General features: G+C 42.8%; 1 protein-coding gene across 2 annotated transcripts; it reads left to right on the top strand.

Annotated features, from left to right (window-relative positions):
- LOC140205305 (ARL14 effector protein-like) lies at positions 1 to 23,973 on the top strand. 2 transcript variants are annotated; one of them, XM_072272831.1, is made up of 3 exons: positions 1 to 112; positions 16,158 to 16,294; positions 23,246 to 23,973. In XM_072272831.1, the coding sequence occupies exons 1-3, from the start codon at positions 74 to 76 to the stop codon at positions 23,472 to 23,474; spliced, it is 405 nt and encodes a 134-aa protein (XP_072128932.1). In that variant the 5' UTR covers positions 1 to 73; the 3' UTR covers positions 23,475 to 23,973. The 2 variants fall into 2 exon arrangements, with proteins under 2 accessions (XP_072128932.1, XP_072128933.1); XM_072272832.1 differs by lacking the exon at positions 1 to 112 and adding an exon at positions 119 to 234.
- Positions 23,974 to 24,244: the final 271 nt, after the last annotated feature.

The following is a 24,244-nucleotide window of genomic DNA, read 5'->3' as shown; positions in this document are numbered from 1 at the left end:
TGCCGCCTCCCCCCCCCCCCCGGGTTGGAGCGCTGCAGCTAGGCGTCGTTCAACGGTCGCCTGGGGCGGCAAAATGCGGAAACTGAAAGGGGAACTGAGGCCACGGAAGCAGGTGAGCGGGGCGAGCAGGCGCGGATGGAGCGCGAAAGGCCTCCGTCCTCGGGCAGTGGCAATGGCTCCCGTCACAACGCCGGCAAGCGCGCCCAGCGAGCTCAGCCGGCGTCCGGCAGCAAGGTGAAGTATATTCGCCGAGCTTTGACTGCTGGGCAGCGATCGCGGGGGGGGGGTAGCGGAGTGGGCTGAGGGCGAGGAGAAGGCCGTCGCCGACCTTCGGGTGCGGTCCCTCCCCCCCACGTTCCGGTCATCAATCTGCAGACCACGCCCCTCTGACAATGCCCCGCCTCTCGGATTGGCCACGCCCCGTTCTTTAGGCTACTTTCCCCTTTCTGCTGCTTGGCCCCTCCCCACGTGTGTCGCTGGACACGCCCCCTGTCTATGACTTGTCCGTCATGGTAAGCTCCACCCCTTCCCTGAAACTCGGCCTTGTCCCCAACTATTTCCTCCCCAACTCCTTAAGACCTGGGAGCCATACAGGAAGCAATAGAGTACTATCAGTAAAGCAGAGGTTAAGTGTGTAATCTGGGAAAAAATCAACCAAATATGGCAAGAAAGCTGGGACAGGGAGGGGAAAGGGAGGCATTTATATCAAATGCAAAAAAGTGTTGCAGCTACTAGGGTAGGTAATGGAAACAGAAGAGAGGAAATTGTGTGGACTAGGTTAAGGCTGGGACACTGCATTAAACAAAACATTGAAAATGATAGGGAAACACCAGACAGGATTGTGTGAGGAATGTCAGGAAGAGGAGTCAGTAGAACATGTAGTTCTGAGTTGTAGGAAGTATGGGATACAGAGAGAGATGATGAGAATTAAACTAAGGGTATTGGGGATGCAGGAATTCACATTAAAAGGGTTGCTGGGCATGGGTGAGAGAGCACAGGTTAGGGTATTTTTAGCTTTCTTAAGGGGTACAGGGGTTTTTTATAGGATATGACGGATAAACAGGAATAGTGTACTAGGATGGCCAAAGATAGGTTAGGGTGTGTGTGTGTGTGTGTATGTGTGAGTGAGAGACTGGGTGAAAGGGTTTAGAATGTACGTCTATTGCACACTCCAGAACAGAAGGTGGTGGTAATGCACCATTAAGCTGGGTGCCAACCGCCATAAAACAAGACACAGACAGACAGGAAGCAATAGAGAGGAATTCAGCAGGTCAGGCGGCATCTGTGTGGGGAGGGGGCATAGGCAGTTGACATTTCCGTAAGATCATCAGATACAAGAGCAGCACTAGACCATTTAGCCCATTGAGTCTGCTAATCATCTCTGATCCATTTTCCCTCTCAGCTCCAACCTCCTTGTATCCCTTAAGTGCCCTGACTAATCAAAAATCTATCAACTTATGCATTAATATACCCAATGTTGTGTCCTCCACGGCAACAAATTCCACAGATTTGCTGCTCTCTGGCTAAAAGGACGCCTCTCTATTTTGAGGCTGCGTCCTCTGAGTTTATATTTAGTATCAAGACCTTCAAAGGGTTGACTGTCTATTTCCCTCCATGGATACTGCCTGACCTACTGCGTTTCTTCAGAATTTTGTGTGTTGCATCAGATTTCAGTATCTGCTGTTTCTTATCTCCTAACAGGAATAGAATTAGGCCTTTCAGACCATTGAGTCTGCTCGTCCATTCAATCAATCATGACTGATTTTTTTCCTTGCACCTTCCCCAGATTGCCTTTTCTAATCAAGAACCCATCAATTTGCCTTAAATACATCGAATAACTTGGCCTCCAAAGGCCAATTCCAGAGATTCACCACCCTCTGGCTGAATACATTCCTCTACATCTCAGTTGTAAAAGGATGTCCCTCTTGTTCTGAGGCTGTGCTCTTGGATCCTCGATTCTCCTATTAACAGGCATTTCTTCTCCATCTAGTCTATCCAGGCCTTTTGGTATTTGATAAGCTTCAACAAGATCTCCCCCCAGTCCTTTTAAACTTCACTTTCAGCTCCACATGTGAAATGTTTGTCATATGTTAAGCTATTCATTCCCAGAATCGTTCTTGCGAATCTTTCCTGGACCCGGTCAGCATACCTTCTACTCCCTGGGACTAGGCCACAGTTATAGGGAGAGAATCAGCTGGAATGGCTTTCCTAGGAGCAGAGGGGGCTGAGGTTATATCATCATCATCATCATCATCATGCCTTATGAGGTGGTTTTCCATTGCCTTCCTCTGAGCAGTATCTTCACAAGACAACTGCCCCCAGCCATTAAAAATACTCTTCAGGTATTGTCTGCCTGGCATCAGTGGTCATATAACCAGGACTTGTGATAGGCTGTTCATATGACCATCCACCACCTGCCCCCGTGGCTCATGTGACCCTGATCGGTTGTCGGGGGGGGGGGGGGGTGCGGTGCTAACCAGGTGCTACACCTTGCCCAAAAGTGACCTACAAGCTAGCAGAGGGCTGTAGCGCATTACACCTCCTTTGGTAGTGACGTATCTCCACCCCACCACCCTAGAGGTTAAATAAAGATAAAATCACTGGAGATGTAAATAAGGTCCCCCTAAAGCTAGAGGGGATGGATTTAAGGTGATAGAGAACTCTGCCAGGTGTTTCAGAGGGTGGTGGGTATACGGAACGAACTGCCAGTGGAAGTGTTGAGGCAGGAACAATTACAAAGTTTAAGAGAGACTTGACCATAGAACATTACAGCGCAGTACAGGCCCTTCAGCCCACGATGTGCGGACCTTTTTAACCTACTCGGAGATGGAACTATCCCGCAAACATGAGGAAATCTGCAGATGCTGGAAATTCAAGCAACACACCCAAAATGCTGGTGGAACGCAGCAGGCTAGGCAGCATCTATTGGAAGAGGTACAGTTGACGTTTCGGGCCGAGATCCTTCGTACGGCGAAGGGTCTCGGCCCGAAATGTCGACTGTATCTCTTCCAATAGATGCTGCCTGGCCTGCTGCATTCCACCAGCATTTTGGGTGTGTTGCTTCCTTCTGTACAGCCCTCCACTTTTCTATCATCCATGAGCCTGTTGAAAGGTTTCTTAAATATCCCTGTACCACCAACGCTGTCAGGACGTACCACACTCCCACCATGCCCTCTGTAAAGAACCTGCCTCTGATGGCCCCTTCAATCACCTTGAAGTGATTTGGGCAGGTTCATGCACAGGAAATGTTTAGGCCAGGGGTTCCATGGCATAAACTTTCGGAGTGTTTGTGTCGAAGCCAAACACGGAAAGAAGGGTCTCCCTTAGGAGGGCACCTTGGTTTGTGTGATTGAGCTTGGGACGAGGGCCTGTTTCTGTGCTGCATATACCTGACTCTGTTACTGGTGATTCTCCAGCACTCAAATTGGTTGCTGTTTTGTTTAGAAGCATTGCTTTATTTTGGGTTTCTTTTCACTCCCGGATATGAGTAGTGGTTGATAAACTCTGGTACTTTTTGATTAAAATACAGGGTGATAAGCCCTGAGCTTGTATTTTGAATTCCTGTATCCTCTCCTTATTAACAACACACACAAAATACTGGAGGAGCTCAACAGGTCAGGCAGCAGCTATGGAGAAGAATAAGGCAGCATTATTCCTCTCCATAGATGCTGCCTGACCTGCTGAGTTCCTCCAGTATTTTGTGTGGGTTGCTCTGGATTTCCAACATCTGCAGAATCTCTTTACGGAATGTATTCAGTGTATTTATCATTCAAAGTTAAAAGGAAATTTATAACCAAAGTGCATATATGTCACCAAATTTATTTTCTTGTGGGCATACTCAGTAAATCCAAGAAACATAATAGTCTCAATGAAAGACCCAGCCCCCCCCAAACAGAACAGACAACAATCTATGTGCAAAAGACAACTAACTGTGCAAATACAAAAGATAAAAATGAAATAATGCAAACACGAGGAAATCTGCAGATGCTGGAAATTCAAGCAACACACATCAGAGTTGCTGGTGAACGCAGCAGGCCAGGCAGCATCTCTAAGAAGAGGTACAGTCGACGTTTCGGGCCGAGACCCTTCGTCAGGACTAACTGAAAGAAGAGCTAGTAAGAGATTTGAAGGGGGGAGGGGAGATCCAAAATGATAGGAGAAGACTGGAAATAATGAAATAATGTTAAATAAATAACGAGAGCATGAGATGAAGAGTCCTTAAAAGTGATTTTGTTATTGCTGTGACAGGTAACTATGTCCACATTAGTAGCTGAAATCAAATTCTGTTGACCTTCCCCTCTTCACTGATGGTATGATGTACCTCAATTAGTTTCCAATTTCTGAAAGGAAAGATTTGACAGCATGACAAATGTCATTGGAATCTGGCATCTGTGGACACCACTGTGTGGTCTTTGTTATGATCTTCACGCAGTGACTTAAACAGGTTGAAATACTTGGCACTTTACTACAGGTTAAGACAGATACTGATATAAAGAGAGTGTGCCCATGTTAGGACGGGTAACCAATTGCTTTTAAAAAGCTGAATCTAAAGATCTCTTAAAGAGGTTGCTAAACAAGATAAGAGCCCACAGTATTACTAGTGTGGGCAGGAGATTGGATGACTAGCAGAAGGCAAAGAGTAGAAAACAAGGAAAGCAGGTTGCTTGCTGGTGATCAGTTGTGTTCGGAGAGGTTGATGTTGGATCTGTTGCTTTTTATATTTTATGTTAATGATCGAGATGACAGAATCAATGATTTTGAGGCCAAGTTTGCAGATGATACAAAGGTAGGTGAAGGGGCAGGTGGTGTTCAGGAAGCAGGGAGGCTGCAGAAGGACTTAGATAGATTAGGATAAATGGCAAAGAAGTGGCAGATGAAATATAGTGTAGGGAAGTGTATGGTTATGCACCTTGGTAGAAGTAATAAAGACATGGACTACTTTCTGAACAGACTGAATTCAGAAATCAGATGTGCAAAGTTTTTGGGAGTCCTTGTGCAGGATTCCCTAAATGTTAACTTGCAGGTGAGTCAGTAGTAGGGAAGGTAAATGCAATGTTAATATTCATTTGGATAGGACTAGAAAATAAAAGTAAGTGTATAATACTGAGGCTTTATGAAGTATTGGTCAGACTACATTATGAGCAGATTTGTGCCTTGTATCTAAGAAAGAATGTGTTGGCAGTGAAGAGGATGTGGAGGAGGTTCACAAGTGTGAGCACAGAAAAGAAAGGGTTAACATATAAGGAGCATTTGATGACTCTTGGGCCTGTAGTTGCTGGAGTTTAGAACAATGTGGGGGAATCTCACTGAAACCTATCGAATATTGAAAGGCTTAGATAGAGTGGACATGGAGAGGATGTTTCCTATAGTGGGAGAGTCTAGGACGAGAGAGCACTGTGCCAGAACGGAAAGATGGTGCTTTGGAACAGAGACGAGGAAGAATTTCTTTAGCCAGAGAGTGGTGAATCTGTGGAATTAATTGCCACAGATGACTGTTGAGGCCAAGTCATTAGGCATATTTAAAGTGGAGTTTGATAGGTTTTTGATTAGACAGAATGTCAAAGGTTACGGGGCGAAGGCAGGAGAATGGGGTTGAGAGGGATAATAAATCAGCCATGATGGAATGCCAGTGCAGATTCGATGAGCCATATGGCATAAATTTGCTTCAAAGCAACAGGTGCAAAATGCTGGAGGAACTCAGCAGGTTGGGCAGTGTCTATGGAAATGAATAAACAGGTCGAGATGCTTCATCAGGACTGGAAAGGAAGGGGGTCATAAAGGAGAATATAGAGGTATAAGAGAACATAGGATCTAAGGTTCTGACGCAAATGAAGCCTGTGTGAACATACAGGAAGAGCACATGAAATGAAGAACAGAGCAAGAACCTGGCCCTCTGAGCCTACCCACTGTTCAATATGACCAGCTTCATGTCTCCCCTGTAGCCCTTCTTTCCCATCTTTCAGAACAAGAACTGTCTGCTTCTTTAAATAACTCTGTCATCTTACCTCCATATATGACAGGATGGAAAATTGTAGAGATTCCTTACCCCTGCAAGAAAAAATTCCTCAGTTGTAAGTGGCCGCTTTCTTATTCGTAAAACAGTGATGTAGTTGTGTGGTGGGGTGGAGATCCGTCCCCACCAAAGGAGGTGTAAGGTGCTTCTCTCCTCCGCTAGCCTGCAGGTCACCCTTGGGCAAGGTGTAGCACCTGCTTATCCCCCGATCAGGGTCATGTGAAGCCACAGGAGCAGGTGGTGGATGGTCGTATGAGCAGCCGGTGCAGATCACAAGTCCTGGTTACGCAGTCACTGATGCCAGGCAGACAATCTGTGGAGCGTATTGATAATGGCTGGGGTTACCCATCTTGTAAAGACACTGCCCTGAAAAAGGCAATGGCAAATCACTTCTGGAGGAAAAAATCGCCAAGAACTATCATGGCTGTGGAAAGACTGTGATCGCCCATGTCATGTGACACGGCACAAAACAAATGAACGAGGGATGGAAGTGGTGTTGTACAGGAAGCCTGAGCAGTAGGGTAAAGGTAACACTCCTTAAAGTACAAGAGAACCATTCAAAAGTCTTATAACTGTGGGATAGAAACTGTCTTTGAGCCTGGTGGTATGTGCCTTCAGGCTTTTATGTATTTTGCCTGGTGGGATAAGGGTGAATGTCTGGGGTAGGTGGGATCTTTGATTATGTCGGCTGCTTTTTAGAGTCAGTGAGTAGTGTTGACAGTGTTGATGGAGAGAAAACTGGTTTCTGTGATTTCTGTGCTGTGTCCTCACCTCTTCTTGGCTTCTTGATGTCTCAGGCAGAGGATTTGCTATACCAAGCTGTGATGCATCCTGATGGTATGCTTTTTGGGGTGCACCTGTAGAAGTTGATCAGGTTCAGTGGCAACATGCTGAATTTCTTGAGCCTCCTGAGGAACTGTTTTTTGTTTGTAGGGCTGTTCGCCGAGCCTGGAGATTAGGTCACAAACATTTTCATCACCAGTCAAGGTGACGTCAGTGCGTAATTGAGTGTTTCTGCTGAATGCTCGTGTTTATATTGGTCCAACTTGTTCTGATTGGTTACTAGTGCACTGTCTTGGCCATGGCATCTACATGGTTGGACCAGGGCAGGGATTTGGTGATGTTTTACTCCTAGGAACTTGGAGCTCTCAACTCCCTCAATCTTAGTACCGCTGATGTAAAGAGGAACATGTGCATTCCCCCCCCCTTCCTGAAATCAATGACCAGCTTTGACTTTTGCTGAGGTTGAGGTAAAGATTTTTGTCATGACATCATGTCACTAAGCTCTCTATCTCCATAATTTACTCTGACTCACCGTTATTTCAAATTGAACTCCAATTTCCATTAGTTTTCTTGTTTGTGGGCAATAAGGCACTTGCTTCTCTTTGCATTTTCATCTGCTATGTTTTTCAACAGCTGGCACTTGTATTTGGCGTGTGCATTTTATTGCTTTTTGTTCACTTTTAGCCCTCGTCGGGGATGGCATGATGAGGTTTTAGAGCGCATCCAGTTCCCAAAGGAGCTGTTAGAGCAGTCAGAATGATGATGAGTTTCCCAAGAGTATTTTTGCATGAAGGTGTGTAAGAAATGATTATTGTCAACATTTACAGTGCCTTTGTCCCCTATTCTAATTGTAGCTGAGAGATTTATTGAGGGAAAAGGTTGGCGAGCAAGTGCACATTTGTAAGGGTTTTTAAATAAGTGCAACTTTTAATACAAGCAGGAGAAATTCATTCTCCAGCCACATCTCTGGTTATGGCCGATCCATTGTAGCTTGAATGACTGCCAAATTTACATTAGCAGAGAAAGCCGGTGTATTGTTACCCGAGTGAAAGCATGAATGTTATGAAGTGCAGCATCTTTCAAATCAATGCAGTGATTGGTTACTTACTTACTTAAGCCCATCACCTTTACTGGGGCATAGGCCGCCGACAGTAGCCCGCCAGAGTCCTCTGTCCTGCGCCAGAGTTTCACGCTGTTTCCAGGTACACCCCATCTTGGTGTATCCTTCCTTTCCCAGGGGTGAGGTCCTTGCAGCTTCTGCTGGCATATCTGTGGCTCTGGGTTTTTACGGTATGGGGTTGCTAGTTGCATGCCCAACTGTCCTCCTTTCACAGCCGGGTTTGGGACTGTCCATGGGGAGTTCATACCCAACCCTCCTCCTTTCACAGCCGGGTTTGAGACTGTCTGTTGTGGAGTTTGCAGTGACGGGTAACATATATACAAAACAGCAGGTTGAACTCAGTAGGTCAAGCAGTGTCTGTGGAGTGGGAATAAGAGTGAATGTTTCAGGTGGAGACCCTTCATCAGGCATCAGGCCCTTCTGCAGTGGTGCTCCTTGATGCTTGATTTGTTTCTTTAAAAAAGGACAAAATTGAAGGGGCATCTTCAGAATCAGAAAAACATACAAAATATAAAAAAAATTAAATATATTAGTGCAGAAATAGAAATGTAAAAGGTAGTGAGCTAGTGTTCGTGTGTTCAATGTCCATTTCGGAATTGGATGGCAGAGGGGAAGAAGTTGTTCCTGAATCGTTGAGTGTGTACCTTCAGGATTCTGTACCTCCTATCAGATGGTAGCAGTGAGAACAAGGCATATCCTGGGTGATGGGGGTCCTTAATGATTGATGCCATATTTTTGAGGCATTACTCCTTGAAGATGTCTTGGATACTGCAGAGGTGAGTGCCCATAATGGAGCTGGCAAGGTTAACAACTCTGCAGCTTACTTCAAGCCTGTGCAGTAAACCTCCCACCCATACTCGACGGTGATGCAGCCATTAGAATGCTCACTCTGGTACATCTGTAGACATTTGGGAGTGTTTTTGGTGAAATACCAAATGTCCTCAAACTTCTGAAGAAATGTAACCACTGTTGTGCCTTCTTTGTAGATGCGTTGATATATTGGGTCCAGGTTAGATCCTCAGAGATATTGATACCCAGGAAATTGAAATTGCTCATTCTTCCCACTTCTGATCCTTCTATGGTGTGTGTTCCACATCTTTCCCTTTCTGAAGTCCACAATTAGTTCTTTGGTGTTACTGAAGTTGAGTGCAAGGTTGTTGTTATGACACCACTTAACAAGCTGGTATACCTTGCTCCTGAATGCCCTCTCGTCACCACCTGAGATTCTGGAATTGTCTTTAACAATTTTAAAGCTACTAAATTATTGCAATAATCCTTTGCTTCTAAAGCAGTCCAGGTTTACAGCAGATGTTGGCAAGCAGATCATGAATTTGAAATAATATGAAAATTGACCAACGGCACAAATTGGGAATAGCATTCTACATCATTTTGTGGATTAATGGGCAATTCTATAAAATGTTCTGTGCTAGTTTTGGCTTTGAGTTGAGTAACTTGAGTAGTTGAGAATAGTTGGGTACTCATTTAAAAGTAATGAATACTGCCCAGTTCAATGATGGGGAAAGTCCTCCCCATCATTGAGCGCCTGCTACAAGAAAGCAGAATCCGTCGTCATGGACCCCTACCAGCTCTTCTTGCTGCTGCCATCGGGAAGGAGGTGCAGGAACCGTAGGCCACATGCCACCATGTTGAGAAATCGTGATTACTCTTCAGCCATCAGGCTCCTGAACCAGAGGGATAACTTCACTCATGTCAACATTGAACTGAACCACTTAACACAACCTATGGATTCACTTTCAAAAACTTTGCAACTTGAGTTTTCAGTATTTATTTATTTATTATTTTCACAGTTTGCCTTCTTTTGCCCATTGGTTACTTGTTAGTTTGTGTGTGTAGTTTTTCATTGATTCTGGTGTATTTCTTCTACTGAATGTCTTCAAGAAAATGAATCTCAGGGTTGTATATGGAGACATATATGTATGTTGATAATAAATTTACTTTGAACTTTGAAAATTTCAAATAATAGTTCATTATTCCATCAGGAAGTTCCAACAGCTTTTCAGTGTTTGACTTGTCGGTCATTAGGTGATTGATTCATGCAGATTGGGCCCTTAGCCCAACTCCCAGATGATCCAATACCCATCATGCCAGTCCTACACTATTGTGTTTAATTGTCCTCACTTTCCCATCAATCCCACCCAGGTTCTACCATTCACTTGTACTAGGGGCATCGCTCTGTCTCCCAATAACCCAGCAGCCTGTGTATCTCTGGACTGTGGGTGAAGCTAGAGTATTGAGGGGAAACCCACGTAGAGAGCACGCAAGCTCCATTCAGCATTGAACTCCATGTTTCTAGAGTTGTAGGGGAGCAGCTCATGTGGGGACATGCCTGCATTTGAGTCTTGGGACTTCTTGAAAGTTTCTGGGACAGAATAGTGGACATGAAGACCACAGAGGGCATGGAAAAGAGTAGTGAAATTTGCCCCCAATGTAGAAAAGGATCATTGGGATCTTATAGAGGTATACAAAATGATGAGGGGTATAGATGAAGTGAATGTATGCAGGCTTTTTCTTTTCAAATTGTGTAAAATCTAGAACTGGAGATGATAGGTTTAGGGCGAAGAGTGAAAGGTGAAAGATGAGGGGAATCTGGAGGGGAAACTCTTCACCCAGAGGGTGAAAAAAGCTGCTAGTGGAAGTGGTGGATGCAGTTTGACGTGTGACATTTAAGTGAAGTTTGGATAGGTGCATAGATGGGAGGGATCTGGTCCAGGTACAGGCAACAGGGACTAGGCAGGTGATTAGGTTGGTATGGACTATCTGGGCCTGTTTATGTGCTGTGGTGTTCTATTACTTTAAGATTAGGTGGTATCTGTTAAAGTTATATTGAGCAAATAACTCACTTCGATGGGTATCCTTAAAACAACCTCTCCTCCTATGACTTTGTTTCCACCTTCTGCTACCTCGGAAAAGCAGCCAACATAATCATTCTCTCTTCCTCCCCACCCTCCCCCCACATCAGTGGAAGATAATATGTACTGCCAGATCTAGATGACTTCTGTCCCACTGCTAATTGAACAGACTGTCCTCAAAGATGTATTCTTGCTCTTTCAATCTACCTATTTTTTTTAATATAATTTTTATTGAATTTTCAAAATGTATCTACCTATTTGTTGTCCTTACACTTTATATGTCTAACTACACAGCACTCTCTCTGTAATGGCAGTACGGCATTCTACATTCTGTTTCTCTCCTTACTACCTCACTGTAATTTTGTATGGTATGATCTGCCTGGAGTGCACAAAAAACAAAATCTTTTCACTGTATTTCAGAACATGTGGCAATAATAAGCCAATGCAGTCTGTGGGACTTCTGCCCAAGGGTAGTCTACACCTCAGATTTGGACTTTGGTGTGATGCAATTTCTGCCCCAGTGGTGTTTCCCCACCAGAATACAACTTCAAAGTTCAGAGTAAATGTATTATCAACATTTGAAGGGTTGATTTGAAGGTAACTTTGAAGGTATGAGATGTGAATTAGCTAAGATAGACTGACAAATGACACTTAAAGGATTGACGGTATATATGCAATGGCAGGCATTTAAAGATTGCATGGATGAACTACAACAATTGTTCATCCCAGTTTGGCAAAAGAATAAATCAAGGAAGGTAGTACACCCGTGGCTGACAAGAGAAATTAGGGATAGTATCAATTCCAAAGAAGAAGCCTGCAAATTAGCCAGAAAAAGTGGCTCACCTGAGGACTGGGAGAAATTCAGAGTTCAGCAGAGGAGGACAAAGGGCTTAATTAGGAAGGGGAAAAAAGATTATGAGAGAAAACTGGCAGGGAACATAAAAACTGACTGTAAAAGCTTTTATAGATGTGTAAAAAGGAAAAGACTGGTAAAGACAAATGTAGGTCCCCTACAGACAGAAACAGGTGAATTGATTATGGGGAGCAAGGACGTGGCAGACCAATTGAATAATTACTTTGGTTCTGTCTTCACTAAGGAGGACATAAATAATCTTCCAGAAATAGTAGGGGACAGAGGGTCCAGTGAGATGGAGAAACTGAGCGAAATACATGTTAGTAGGGAAGTGGTGTTAGGTAAATTGAAGGGATTGAAGGCAGATAAATCCCCAGGGCCAGATGGTCTGCATCCCAGAATGCTTAAGGAAGTAGCCCAAGAAATAGTGAATGCATTAGTGATAATTTTTCAAAACTCGTTAGATTCTGGACTAGTTCCTGAGGATTGGAGGGTGGCTAATGTAACCCCACTTTTTAAAAAAGGAGGGAGAGAGAAACCGGGGAATTATAGACCGGTTAGCCTAACATCGGTGGTGGGGAAACTGCTAGAGTCAGTTATCAAAGATGTGATAACAGCACATTTGGAAAGCGGTGAAATCATCGGACAAAGTCAGCATGGATTTGTGAAAGGAAAATCATGTCTGATGAATCTCATAGAATTTTTTGAGAATATAACTAGTAGAGTGGATAGGGGAGAACCAGCAGATGTGGTATATTTGGATTTTCAAAAGGCTTTTGACAAGGTCCCACACAGGGGATTAGTGTGCAAACTTAAAGCACACGGTATTGGGGGTAAGGTATTGATGTGGATAGAGAATTGGTTAGCAGACAGGAAGCAAAGAGTGGGAATAAATGGGACCTTTTCAGAATGGCAGGCAGTGACTAGTGGGGTACCGCAAGGCTCAGTGCTGGGACCCCAGTTGTTTACAATATATATTAATGACTTGGATGAGGGAATTAAATGCAGCATCTCCAAGTTTGCGGATGACACGAAGCTGGGCAGCAGTGTTAGCTGTGAGGAGGATGCTAAGAGGATGCAGGGTGACTTGGATAGGTTGGGTGAGTGGGCAAATTCATGGCAGATGCAATTTAATGTGGATAAGTGTGAAGTTATCCACTTTGGTGGCAAAAATAGGAAAACAGATTATTATCTGAATGGTGGCCGATTAGGAAAAGGGGAGGTGCAACGAGACCTGGGTGTCACCAGTCGTTGAAAGTGGGCATGCAGGTACAGCAGGCGGTGAAAAAGGCGAATGGTATTATGGCATTTATAGCAAGAAGATTTGAGTACAGGAGCAGGGAGGTACTACTGCAGTTGTACAAGGCCTTGGTGAGATCACACCTGGAGTATTGTGTGCAGTTTTGGTCCCCTAATCTGAGGAAAGACATCCTTGCCATAGAGAGAGTACAAAGAAGGTTCACCAGATTGATTCCTGGGATGGCAGGACTTCCATATGATGAAAGACTGGATGAACTAGGCTTGTACTCGTTGGAATTTAGAAGATTGAGGGGGGATCTGATTGAAACGTATAAGATCCTAAAGGGATTGGACAGGCTAGGTGCAGGAGGATTGTTCCCGATGTTGGGGAAGTCCAGAACGAGGGGCCACAGTTTGAGGATAGAGGGGAAGCCTTTTAGGACCGAGATTAGGAAAAACTTCTTCACACAGAGAGTGGTGAATCTGTGGAATTCTCTGCCACAGGAAACAGTTGAGGCCAGTTCATTGGCTATATTTAAGAGGGAGTTAGATAGGCCCTTGTGGCTAGGGGGATCAGAGGGTATGGAGGGAAGGCTGGTGCAGGGTTCTGAGTTGGATGATCAGCCACGATCATACTGAATGGCGGTGCAGGCTCGAAGGGCAGAGTGGCCTACTCCTGCACCTATTTTCTATGTTTCTATGTTTATCAAAGTACATATATGTCATCATGTATAACCCTGAGATTCATTTTCCTGTGGGCATACTCAATAATCTATTGGGCATTCAACCAGAGTGTAGAAGACAATGAAATGAGCAAATACAAAGAGAAAGAAATAAAGATAATAAATAAGCAATAAATATCGAGAATATAGTCATAGTCATTCTTCATTGATCCCGGGGGAAAATGGTTTTTGTTACAGTTGCACCATAAATAATAATTAGTAATAAAACCATAAATAGTTAAATAGTAATATGTAATAGTAATATGCCAGGAAATAAGTCCAGGACCAGCCTATTGGCTTAGGGTATCTGACCCTCCAAGGGAGGAGTTGTAAGTCCTTGAAACTGAGTCCATTGATTGTGGGAAGATTTCACTGAAGTTGAGTGAAGTTATCCCCATTTGTTCAAGAGCCTGATCGTTGAGGGGTAATAACTGTTCCTGAACCTGTGATGCAAGTCCTGAGGCTCTTGTACCTTCTTTCTGATGGAGCAGTGAGAAGAGAGCATAACCTGGGTGGTTGGGATCCCTGATGATGGATGCTGCTTTCCTGTGACAGCGTTACATGTAGATGTGCTCAATGGTAGGGAGGGCTGTACCTATGATGGACTAGGCCATATCCACTACTTTTTCAGGATTTTTCTGTTCAAGAGTATTGGTGTTTCCATACCAGGCTGTGATATATTCTCCACTACACATCTATCTTCTGACCTTGTGTTGATTAGGTTTGAGAACAATTCCTGGTATTTTTCGAAAAAATAAACTGAAACTAAAATTCTGAATACCACCCAGCTGATAAAGTAGTTACTACTTTGATTTAAGGCAGCAAAGTTGCTTTAAATTTTTTTAAGGCAGAACACATGGAACACTGAACATTACAGCACAGTACAGGCCCTTCAGCCACGATGTAGTGCAGACCTTTTAACCTATTCTGAAATAAATCTTAACTTTTCCCTCCAATGTAACCCTCCATTTTTCTGTCATCCATGCACACATCTAAGAGTTTCTAAAATGTCCCTAATGTGTCTGCCTGTACCGTGACCCCTGACAGGATGTTCCATGCACTCTCCATTCTCTGTGTAAAGAGCCTATCTCTGATATCACCCTATGCTTTCATCCAGTCGCCTTAAAATTATGCTCCCTTGTATTAGCCATTTCAACCCTGGGAAGAAGTCTCTGGCTAACCTCTTGATCTATGCCTCTTATTGTATTCTACACCTCTTATCTTTCGTTCCTACAACAACAAAGGCTGAATGTTTTTATCCATGCTTTTCTTGTGAAGTTAGTTGTGCAGTTATGATAAATGCTGATATTTAAGGAAATAATTGATGACTAGAATGTTCCAAACTGTTGGGGGATAATATACAACAGTCTGTGGAATTAAAATTGAACCACTTAACCATTACAATGGGCCACAGTTCAGTGCATACTATAGCTTGAGAGAAAGGTGCTGTAGCACATGACCATGTAAAATTAAGTATATAGCCAGGATAATGTCAGGGATTGTAGTATAAATTATATAAAAAAAACATTTCTCAAACTCTGTTCCACATTGAAATGCACTCCTTTGAAAGGGCCTGGTGGTCACAATGATTTGATGTCACAGATGACTTTTGTCCTACTGTAACAAAAGGAATGACAAAAAAAAGCCAGGAGATATTATTAATTGCTGTTGAACAAATTTCCTCACTGGTTGGCAGAAGTTCAGAAAGCTACAGTGTGCTATTGTTCAGGAAAGTTTTGGGTACTGTTACGACTGAATTGGGGAGACTATCAGACATCGAAGCAGAATTAGACCATTCAGGCCATTGAGCCTGCTCCGTCATTCCACCATGGCTGATTTATTATCCTCCTCATCCTCATTCTCCTGCCTTCTTCCCATAACCTTTGACACCCTTACTAATCAAGAACCTATCATCCTCCACTTTAAATATAACCAATGTCTTGGCCTCCACAGGCCCCTGTAGCAATGAATTCCACAGATTTGCCACTGTCTGGCTAAAGAAATTTCATTTAACCTCTGTTCTAAAAGGTGGTACTTGTATTCTGAGTTTATGCCCTCTGCTCCTAGACTCCCCCACTATAGGAAATGTCCTCTCCATGTCAACTCTATCTAGGCCTTTCAATATTCCTCAAGTTTCAATAAGATCTCCCCCAACCCCATTTTTCTAAACTCCACCAAATATAGGCCCATAGCCCTTCATGCTTTAACCTTTTCGTTGCCAGGATTATTCTCGTGATCCTCCGCTGCTCCCTCTCTAATGCAAGCACATCGTTTCTTAGATAAGGGCCCAAAACTGCTCCTGTCACTCCCAGGTGTGGTCTAACCAATGCCTAATAAAGCCTCAGTATCACATCCCTTGCTTTTATATTCTGGCCTCTTGAGGTGAATGCCGGTACTAAAAAGGGATCTGACAAGGTTCTCTAGCTGAGAAGAGGGAGGGGAAAGGGACTGGAATTGACACAGCCCACTCTTTTTATTCTGCAACAAGCTTGGGTCAGAAGCAAGCTGTCTTTGTATGAATATTCTTTATCTTTTTGATCGCATTTAATTCCCATAGGCACGGACCACAAAAGCACTTAGGTCATTACAGTTTGCAAATCCAGGCCGTCAGATAAAAGAATTTACTCCGGAAACCAGTCGGAGAGTGAAACGGAAGCAGCAGACGAAGCAGCCAAATCAGTCTAATGCAGACAGGTAACATGGTGATGTGCTTTTGATTTTCTTTCTTTATTCAGAGACACAGAGCGGCCCAACAAGCTGCACTGTCCAGCAACACACCTGTTTAGCCCCATCCTAAACACAGGACAATCTACCACAGCAACACACCTGTTTAGCCCCATCCTAAACACAGGACAATCTACCACAGCAACACACCTGTTTAGCCCTGTCCTAATCACAGGACAATCTACCACAGCAACACACCTGTTTAGCCCCATCCTAAACACAGGACAATCTACCACAGCAACACACCTGCTTAGCCCCATCCTAATCACAGGACAATCTACCACAGCAACACACCTGCTTAGCCCCATCCTAATCACAGGACAATCTACCACAGCAACACACCAGTTTCGCCCCATCCTAAACACAGGACAATCTACCACAGCAACACACCTGCTTAGCCCCATCCTAATCACAGGACAATCTACCACAGCAACACACCTGCTTAGCCCCATCCTAATCACAGGACAATCTACCACAGCAACACACCTGCTTAGCCCCATCCTAAACACAGGACAATCTACCACAGCAACACACCTGTTTAGCCCCATCCTAATCACAGGACAATCTACCACAGCAACACACCTGTTTAGCCCCATCCTAATCACAGGACAATCTACCACAGCAACACACCTGCTTAGCCCCATCCTAAACACAGGACAATCTACCACAGCAACACACCTGTTTAGCCCCATCCTAAACACAGGACAATCTACCACAGCAACACACCTGCTTAGCCCCATCCTAATCACAGGACAATCTACCAGTCTTTGGACTGTAGGAGGAAACCCACACACTCACAGGAAGGACGTACAAACTCCTTACAGACTGCATCAGAATTGAACTCCGAACTCCAGCAACCTGAGCTGTAATCGCTAAACTACCGTGGTTTTGCAAATATATTTTGGAGAATACATACTAGATACTAGGTCACTGCAGTCTCTCCTCAAAACAGCAAACCTGCCATCCCTGGCGCTGGTCTGGAATCACAATTAACCTCAAGGAGGATGTTTAAACTCTTTACAGGTAGCGGTGGAATTGAACTCCAAACTCAGACCTGAGCTGTGATAGTGTCATGGTAACCACTACACTACCATGGTACCTTCATTACGGGGAATGATTAAGTCTGGTCCAGGCCTGCTTCTGATGAAAGAAAATAATTTATTTTGATAAAGTTCTATTGGTGGTAGTTAAGATGGTTTTTAATGTTTTAGTTTTGGGAAAGATATGGATGGAGGAGGTACAAAAATTGGTACAAAATTTATCCTTAAGCTTGGTTCCACTTATGGATGGTAAAACAATCCTGTGCTTTGTAACAACAGAAGTTTCCATATGTTTGTAAAGGCACCATGCATAGATAGAATTTTGAGAGTCTAGATACAGTGCTTTGAAAAAGTATTCAGTCCCCACTACCATTTTCACATTTTACCCTCTCATTTTCTAAGTTTAAAATATATTGAAGTAGGATGTTTGAGCTAATCTATAAAACGTTGTGCATGATGTCTAATCAAAAGGAAAAATCCAAAACTTGTCAAATAACTAAAAATTTAAAAAGCAAAACTGTGAGGCTGAAAAAGTATTCATCCCCCTTTCAATTACTGTGCTAGCTTTCTTCAGGTGCAAGGTACTGCCTTACCAACGCAGCCAGTTAGTTGCTGTAGAAAACCGGAGCATCACTTCCTTTCAATCAATTCTTGCTTTTGTCTGTAAAGTCCAACAGTATGGTAGATCTGTAACAGATCAAACCAAAATGAAGACAGAAGAGCATTCAAGACAAGTCAAGGAAATGATAATAGAGAAGCACAAATCTTTGGAAGAGTACAAGACCATCTCAGAGGCGTTGAACATACCACATACCTCAAGAGCTCAGTGCAGTCCATCGTGAAAAATTGGGGGAAAAATATGAGCCACAGCCACACTGCCTAGGTCAGGCCGCCCCTCTAAACTTCATTACTGGAGAAGGATGACGCTTGTAAGGGAGGCTGTCGTGATGCAAGTGAGCTGTAGAAGTCGGTGGCTGCAACTGGAAATGAAGTTCATGGCTCCACAATCTCTCAGACCTTGTACAAAAAGGGAAGACTAAAATAGAAGATCTCCTTGCCTTTAAAGACTTTGCAAAGCATCACTAGAAAATACTGTAAAGATGTGGAAGAAGATGCTGTGGTCAGATGAGATTAAAGTGGAACTTTTTGGTGTCAACACTAAACGGTACAGGTGGCACAAATCTAAAACTGCACGTCAGCCAGGTAACACCATCCCTATTGTAAAGTATGGTGGAGGTAGCATCACGCTATGGGGATGCTTTTCAGCAGCAAAGACTGGAAATCTGGTTAAGCTTGATGGGAAGATGAAAACTGCTAAATACAGAAAGCTCTAAGATAAAAACATGCTAGCCTCTGCTAGTAAAGCTTAAACTGGAGAGGAAGTTTGTGTCAAACAAGGGAAAATCCGCAGATGCTGGAAATTCAAGCAACACACACAAAATGTTGCTTTTTGGGCCGAGACCCTTTGTCTTTCAGTAGGACAACAACCCAAAGCACACTGCTAGAGCAACCATGGAGTGGCTTCAAATGGAGAAATTTGATGTCCTTGAGTGGCCCAGTCACAGTCCTGACCTTAGCCTTACTGAACATCTCTGGCAAGTCCTCAAGATTGTTGTCTAAACTGCTCCCCAACTAACCTGGCACCGTTTGAGCAATTTTGCAAGGAGGAATGGGTAAATCTTGCTCCATCGTGTTGTGCAAAGCTAGTAGAGACTTATCCAAAAGACTACTGGCTGTAGTAGCAGTAAGAGGTAGTTAAACTAATCACTGAGCAAAGAGGATGGATACTTTTGAACTACCATCATTTCAGTCTTAGAATTTTTAGTTTTGCATGCTTTATAATTTTCCCTGTTCTTGGTCTCTACTGTGGAAAAAAGGAGCATGTGATTCACAAGTAAATATTCTCATTTATGTTGATCAAAATCTCTGGTTGTAATACTCGTTTGTGTAAACAAAGGGTTGGGGGCTGAATACTTTTACAAGGTGCTGTAGAGTACGTTTCCAATCGTGGGAAAGGGTAGGACCAGAGAGCACAGCCTCAGAATAGAAGGACGTACCCTTAAGAACAGAGATGAGGAGGGATTTCTTTAGCCAGATGGTGGTGAATCTGTGGAATTCATTGCCACAGAGGGTTACGGAGGCTAGGTAATTGGGTATATTTAAAGCAGAGGTTGATAGGTTCTTGATTAGTAGGGATGTCAGGTGAATTAGTAGGAGAATGCAGGTGAATAGGGCTGAGAGGATGAACATATCAGCCATGATCAAATGGTAGAGCACACTAATGAGTTGAGTAGCCTGATTCTACTCCTATGTCTGAAAAATGCCAGAAAATTATTTTTCCATGGATATGTTCTTTGTGAACCCTTATGGACAATTGGGGTACTGCATACAGTTCTGGTCACCCACTATAGGAGGGATGGTGATTCTTTGGAGAGGGTGCAGATGAGGTTTACCAGGATGCTGCCTGGTTTAGAGGGCATGTGTTATCATGCGAGGCTGGATAAGCTTGTGTTGTTTCCTCTGAAGTGGTGGAAGCTGAGGGGAGATTTGATAGAGGTTTGTAAGATTATGAGAGGCATAGATAGAATAGAGGGGGAGTATCTTTTTTCCAGGGGTAGAAATGTCTAATACCACAAGGCATGCATTAAAGGTGAGAGGGGGTAGGGTCAAAGGGGATATTGCTGGTAAGTTTTTTTTACTCAGTGGTGGATGCCTGGAATGTGCTGCCTGATATGGCGATAGAGGCAAGTACGTTAGAGACATTTAGATTGGCACATGAATATGAGGAAGATGGAGGAATCTGGACGTTGTATAGGTAGGAGAGATGAGTTTTGGGGTGTTTTTGATTTACTTTATAGCTGGTTTGGCAAAATGTTGTCAACGTAGAACTGAACAGCATAGGTACAGGCCCTTCAGATCACAAAGGATTTTGGTTTAGATTTTGTGAGCCAGTCTAACGCACGAGCATTCCAGCTGCTTGCTTGTGTATTATTTGGCCCTCTGCAAACGTATCCAGAAAACTAGCAACCTCATCATTAAAACGGTGTCATCAAATCTGTCCGTGGGTCTGTAATTTGCTTTCACTTCCCATGCATGTGACATAGTAATCACAGATTGATTGAGATTGCGACAAACACAGGCATGCCACTATCCTTACTGGGTATTTTTTTTCACATAATTCTCAAGCAGATTATGTAATATCAGATCACTTACAAACTGCATTTGTAACTGCTCTGGAATCCATTTTCGGGTCTACCAGGTTAATGAAATACTAGGCTAGTTTACTTGTTAAATATCTTATTAGTTACACTTTGAGCCACATGGTTTTAATTCTGCACATGCAATAGTAAGATGGGAATAATTCATCATTAATTATGTTCCTAATCAAAGAGCTACTTGTATTAATTCCTGTAGCAGTTTCTGTTTTATCTTCAGCCATCTAAACTACAAGCCTGAATCAAAACAAAACTGCTGATGTTTTTAATAATTTCTTTGCTTTAAGTTGAAAGCCTCCATAGCAAGAAAGTTGGATTGTTTCTCTAAATTACACCTTGCCCATCACCTCCCTCTGGTGCCCCTTCTCCTTCCCTCTGTCCCCAGGCCCGCTCTCTTCTACTATCAGCTCTTTGCCTCTTCTACCTATCACTGCCAGCCTATACTACTCCTCCCCCACCTTATTATTCTGGCATCTTCACTCTTCCTTTCCAGTCCTGGTGAAGGGTCTCGGCCTGAAACACTGACTGTTTCTTCCTCTCCATAGTTGCTGCCTGACCTACTGAGTTCCTCCAGTATTTTGTGTGTGTTGCTCTGGATTTTCCACATTTGCAAATCTCTTCTGTTTCTAACCAAAATAAATCTTGCTGCTCTTTCTAAATCCTGTTCAGTTTAAATTTATTTTCCGATTACCTGGTTTCTTCTTGACATTCCTTTAGCTCTTCACCGGGTTGACTCAACGCATCACTGGCTCCAGCCTATGTGCCTTCAAGGACATGCCTACAGTATATACAGAAAGGTGCTGGAAAAGGGTTAGAAACATCATTAAGGATCCCACCCATCCTGCTCGTAACAACCACACCAGGGCTACCAGACTCAAAAACAGTTACTTCCCCCAATCAGTAAGATTGATCAACACCTCCACCCACTAACCCACCCCTACACACCCCCAACCACCACTACTTTATCATTTCTTGTCAGTCACCTTAGTACAGCCACCCCAGTGCCTAGCAACACTTTATGGACATACAATCAATCAATGTATATAAGCTATCTTGTGAGTCTTTATCTATTGTAATTTAAAAAAAAATTGTGTTATCTAATTGAATTTTTACTTGTGCTGCATCTGATCTGAAGTAACAATTATTTCATTCTCTACACTTGTATGCTGGAAATGACATTAAACAATCTTAAATCTTGATCTTGAATTTTATATGGAAATGGGGCAGAGACAAAGCATTGCAGGCATCCATGTAAATTGTTCTTTGTCAAAACCAAAAGAAAAGTGAAAGGATTAAGACTATCTTTGCTTTTCCATTATTAATGGAATGTTTCTTTAGACTGAGAATATCTGTGAAGGTCTGTAACTGAAAAAGGTCAAGGTCAGTCATAAATAATACCTGCAGGGGTGTAGAGTGTGTCTGTGTATGGCAAAGGGAAATAGCTTAATTCTATTGTATTACATTACGATTCATCTTTCTTGTATAGAGAAGGAAGCAATATGCTTAAAGAAATAAATTAAACTAAATAATTGCCATATTTAAATAATTCTTCAAAGAGAATTTTTCTATACAAAATGTTTATAAAATATAAAACCTCTTCTGAGGACTTGCAGTCAATACAGGGAGGCTGCTTTTCCAAGCTTGGGGTGTATAGATGGAGAGGTCAGACTTAAAGGTAAAGGGCTTGGCTGCTGGAGATTGAGAATTTGAAATTACCTCTTTGGAATGCTTTCCTCAGTGAGCTCTGAGGGCTTAGTTGATAAATATATTCAAGATTTAGATCGATTAGATCTTTGGAATCTCATGGGATCAAGGGATACAGCGAGAAGCCCAGACAGTTGAGTTGAGCCATGAACTTATTGAACAGTGAGTCAGTTTCAAGGTGTCGTATGTTAATAACTGCAGTGTGTAGCCAATAATGAGACATGATCAATAAGTTTAAAATTCACCGTGTGGAACAGCACCGCAGTACCATTTGACATGCAGCTGTAGGTGCAAAAGACGAGATCAGCTTGAAGTTTATTCAGGATATGATGTAGACATACAAAATAATGAAATATAGTTTCTGTAAACGGAAGTATCATGTGCTTTTAAGGTTGACAAATGTGCAAAACACCTCATGCTTGTAGAATAGTTGTACCATGCAAGGCATGATTTTCTTTTACCACTTGTTGAATTCTGCCCTTTGATTCTATAAAGATCATCTCTTTACACTGTCCTGTGCTGCACAAATCTGTGGATCTGGCAGAGTGAAGGTGTAGGGGAGGGTTGGATGCAGAAAAGATTGTACAGATTGAGGGAGCCCAGGAACGGAGGGCACTGCTACAGAATGGAACAGGTGTTCCCAACTATTTTTATGCCATGGGCCAAAACCATTAAGCAAGGGGTTTGTGGACCCCAGGTTGAGAACCCCTGGAATAGAAGAGTATCCTTGGAATTCATTACCGCAGACTGGATTAGTGAGGGTGTCAAAGGTTACATGGAGAAGGCAGGAGAATGGGGTTGACTGGGATAAAAAATCAGCCACGATGGAATGGCAAAGCAGACTTGATGGGTTGAATGGCCTACTTCTGCTCTTATAGTGTTGTATCATCTTATAGTTCATGGCTTTATGGTTCTAAGTTGGTGTGTACTTGAATGCTTAGACTCACTGATTTTTCTTGCAGGCAGACGATGCCCGTAAAAAGCAAAGTTTATGACAGTCAAGGACTCCTCATCTTCAGTGGACTGGATAGGTGTGATTGTTTGGACGAGCATTGTTTGGGTTGCTTCTACCCCTGCCCCAACTGTGGATCCCAGAAGTGTGGCATTGAATGTCGTTGTGACCGAAAATGGTTATACGAGCAAATTGAAGTGGAGGGCGGCGAAATAATTCGAAATAAAAATGTTAACTAGGTTGCTGGGGTGGGGTAGTTATAAAAGATTTTATTTATAAATTTAACCTAAAATGTGCCATTATTGTCTGCAACCCATTGGAACTGCATCCTTGTAAAAGTGTTGGTATTTAGCTGGCACTTGATCCAAGGTATATTCTGCAGAAAGGAAACCTGTCACAAATCTCTAAAGATATACTAGCATATTTAATAGTTTTTAATGTTAGAGCAATTTAAATATATAATTGGCAGTGTTAATGTGATGTGCTGTAAGTGCTAATGTTTGCTAGAAGAGTTTAACTTCCTCTTCTACTTGTCAACCAATTTGAATTGTTGAATTCAAATTTTTTTAAGCAATAACTTCTAATTTTCATTCACTTTGAATTACTGGGTAATTAAAAATAATCAATGGAAGATTGTATTTTGATTGTCAAGACTAAGTTGTTTCCACCTTGGCTATTAAATAAAGCTGTTTCTTTCTGTCACGCTGTGCTGCTGCATATTAAAGCTGCTGGACGCTATTTGTTTGTCTGACTGCTCATTTTTTTTCCAAATGCACCATTTCCTTATCAGTGGGGCACTTTGAGTGAGTTACATGTACTGAATTGAAGTTATCAAAGATGCATTAGATGGAGAGAAAGAGAGAGAGACTCCCTGACTGAATATTACAGCACATTTTTTTATGTTAAAGAACAAAGATAACAGGATGATTTCTATAGTTACAATTCTCTCATAATGCTTCTTTTGAGTTACATGTAGTTTCCAAATGCCTGGATCTTACTGCCAACTCAC

This window comes from Mobula birostris, chromosome 11 (assembly GCF_030028105.1).
Source record: "Mobula birostris isolate sMobBir1 chromosome 11, sMobBir1.hap1, whole genome shotgun sequence".
NCBI lineage: Eukaryota > Metazoa > Chordata > Chondrichthyes > Myliobatiformes > Myliobatidae > Mobula > Mobula birostris.
This window is presented reverse-complemented; position numbering and strand designations above follow the sequence as displayed.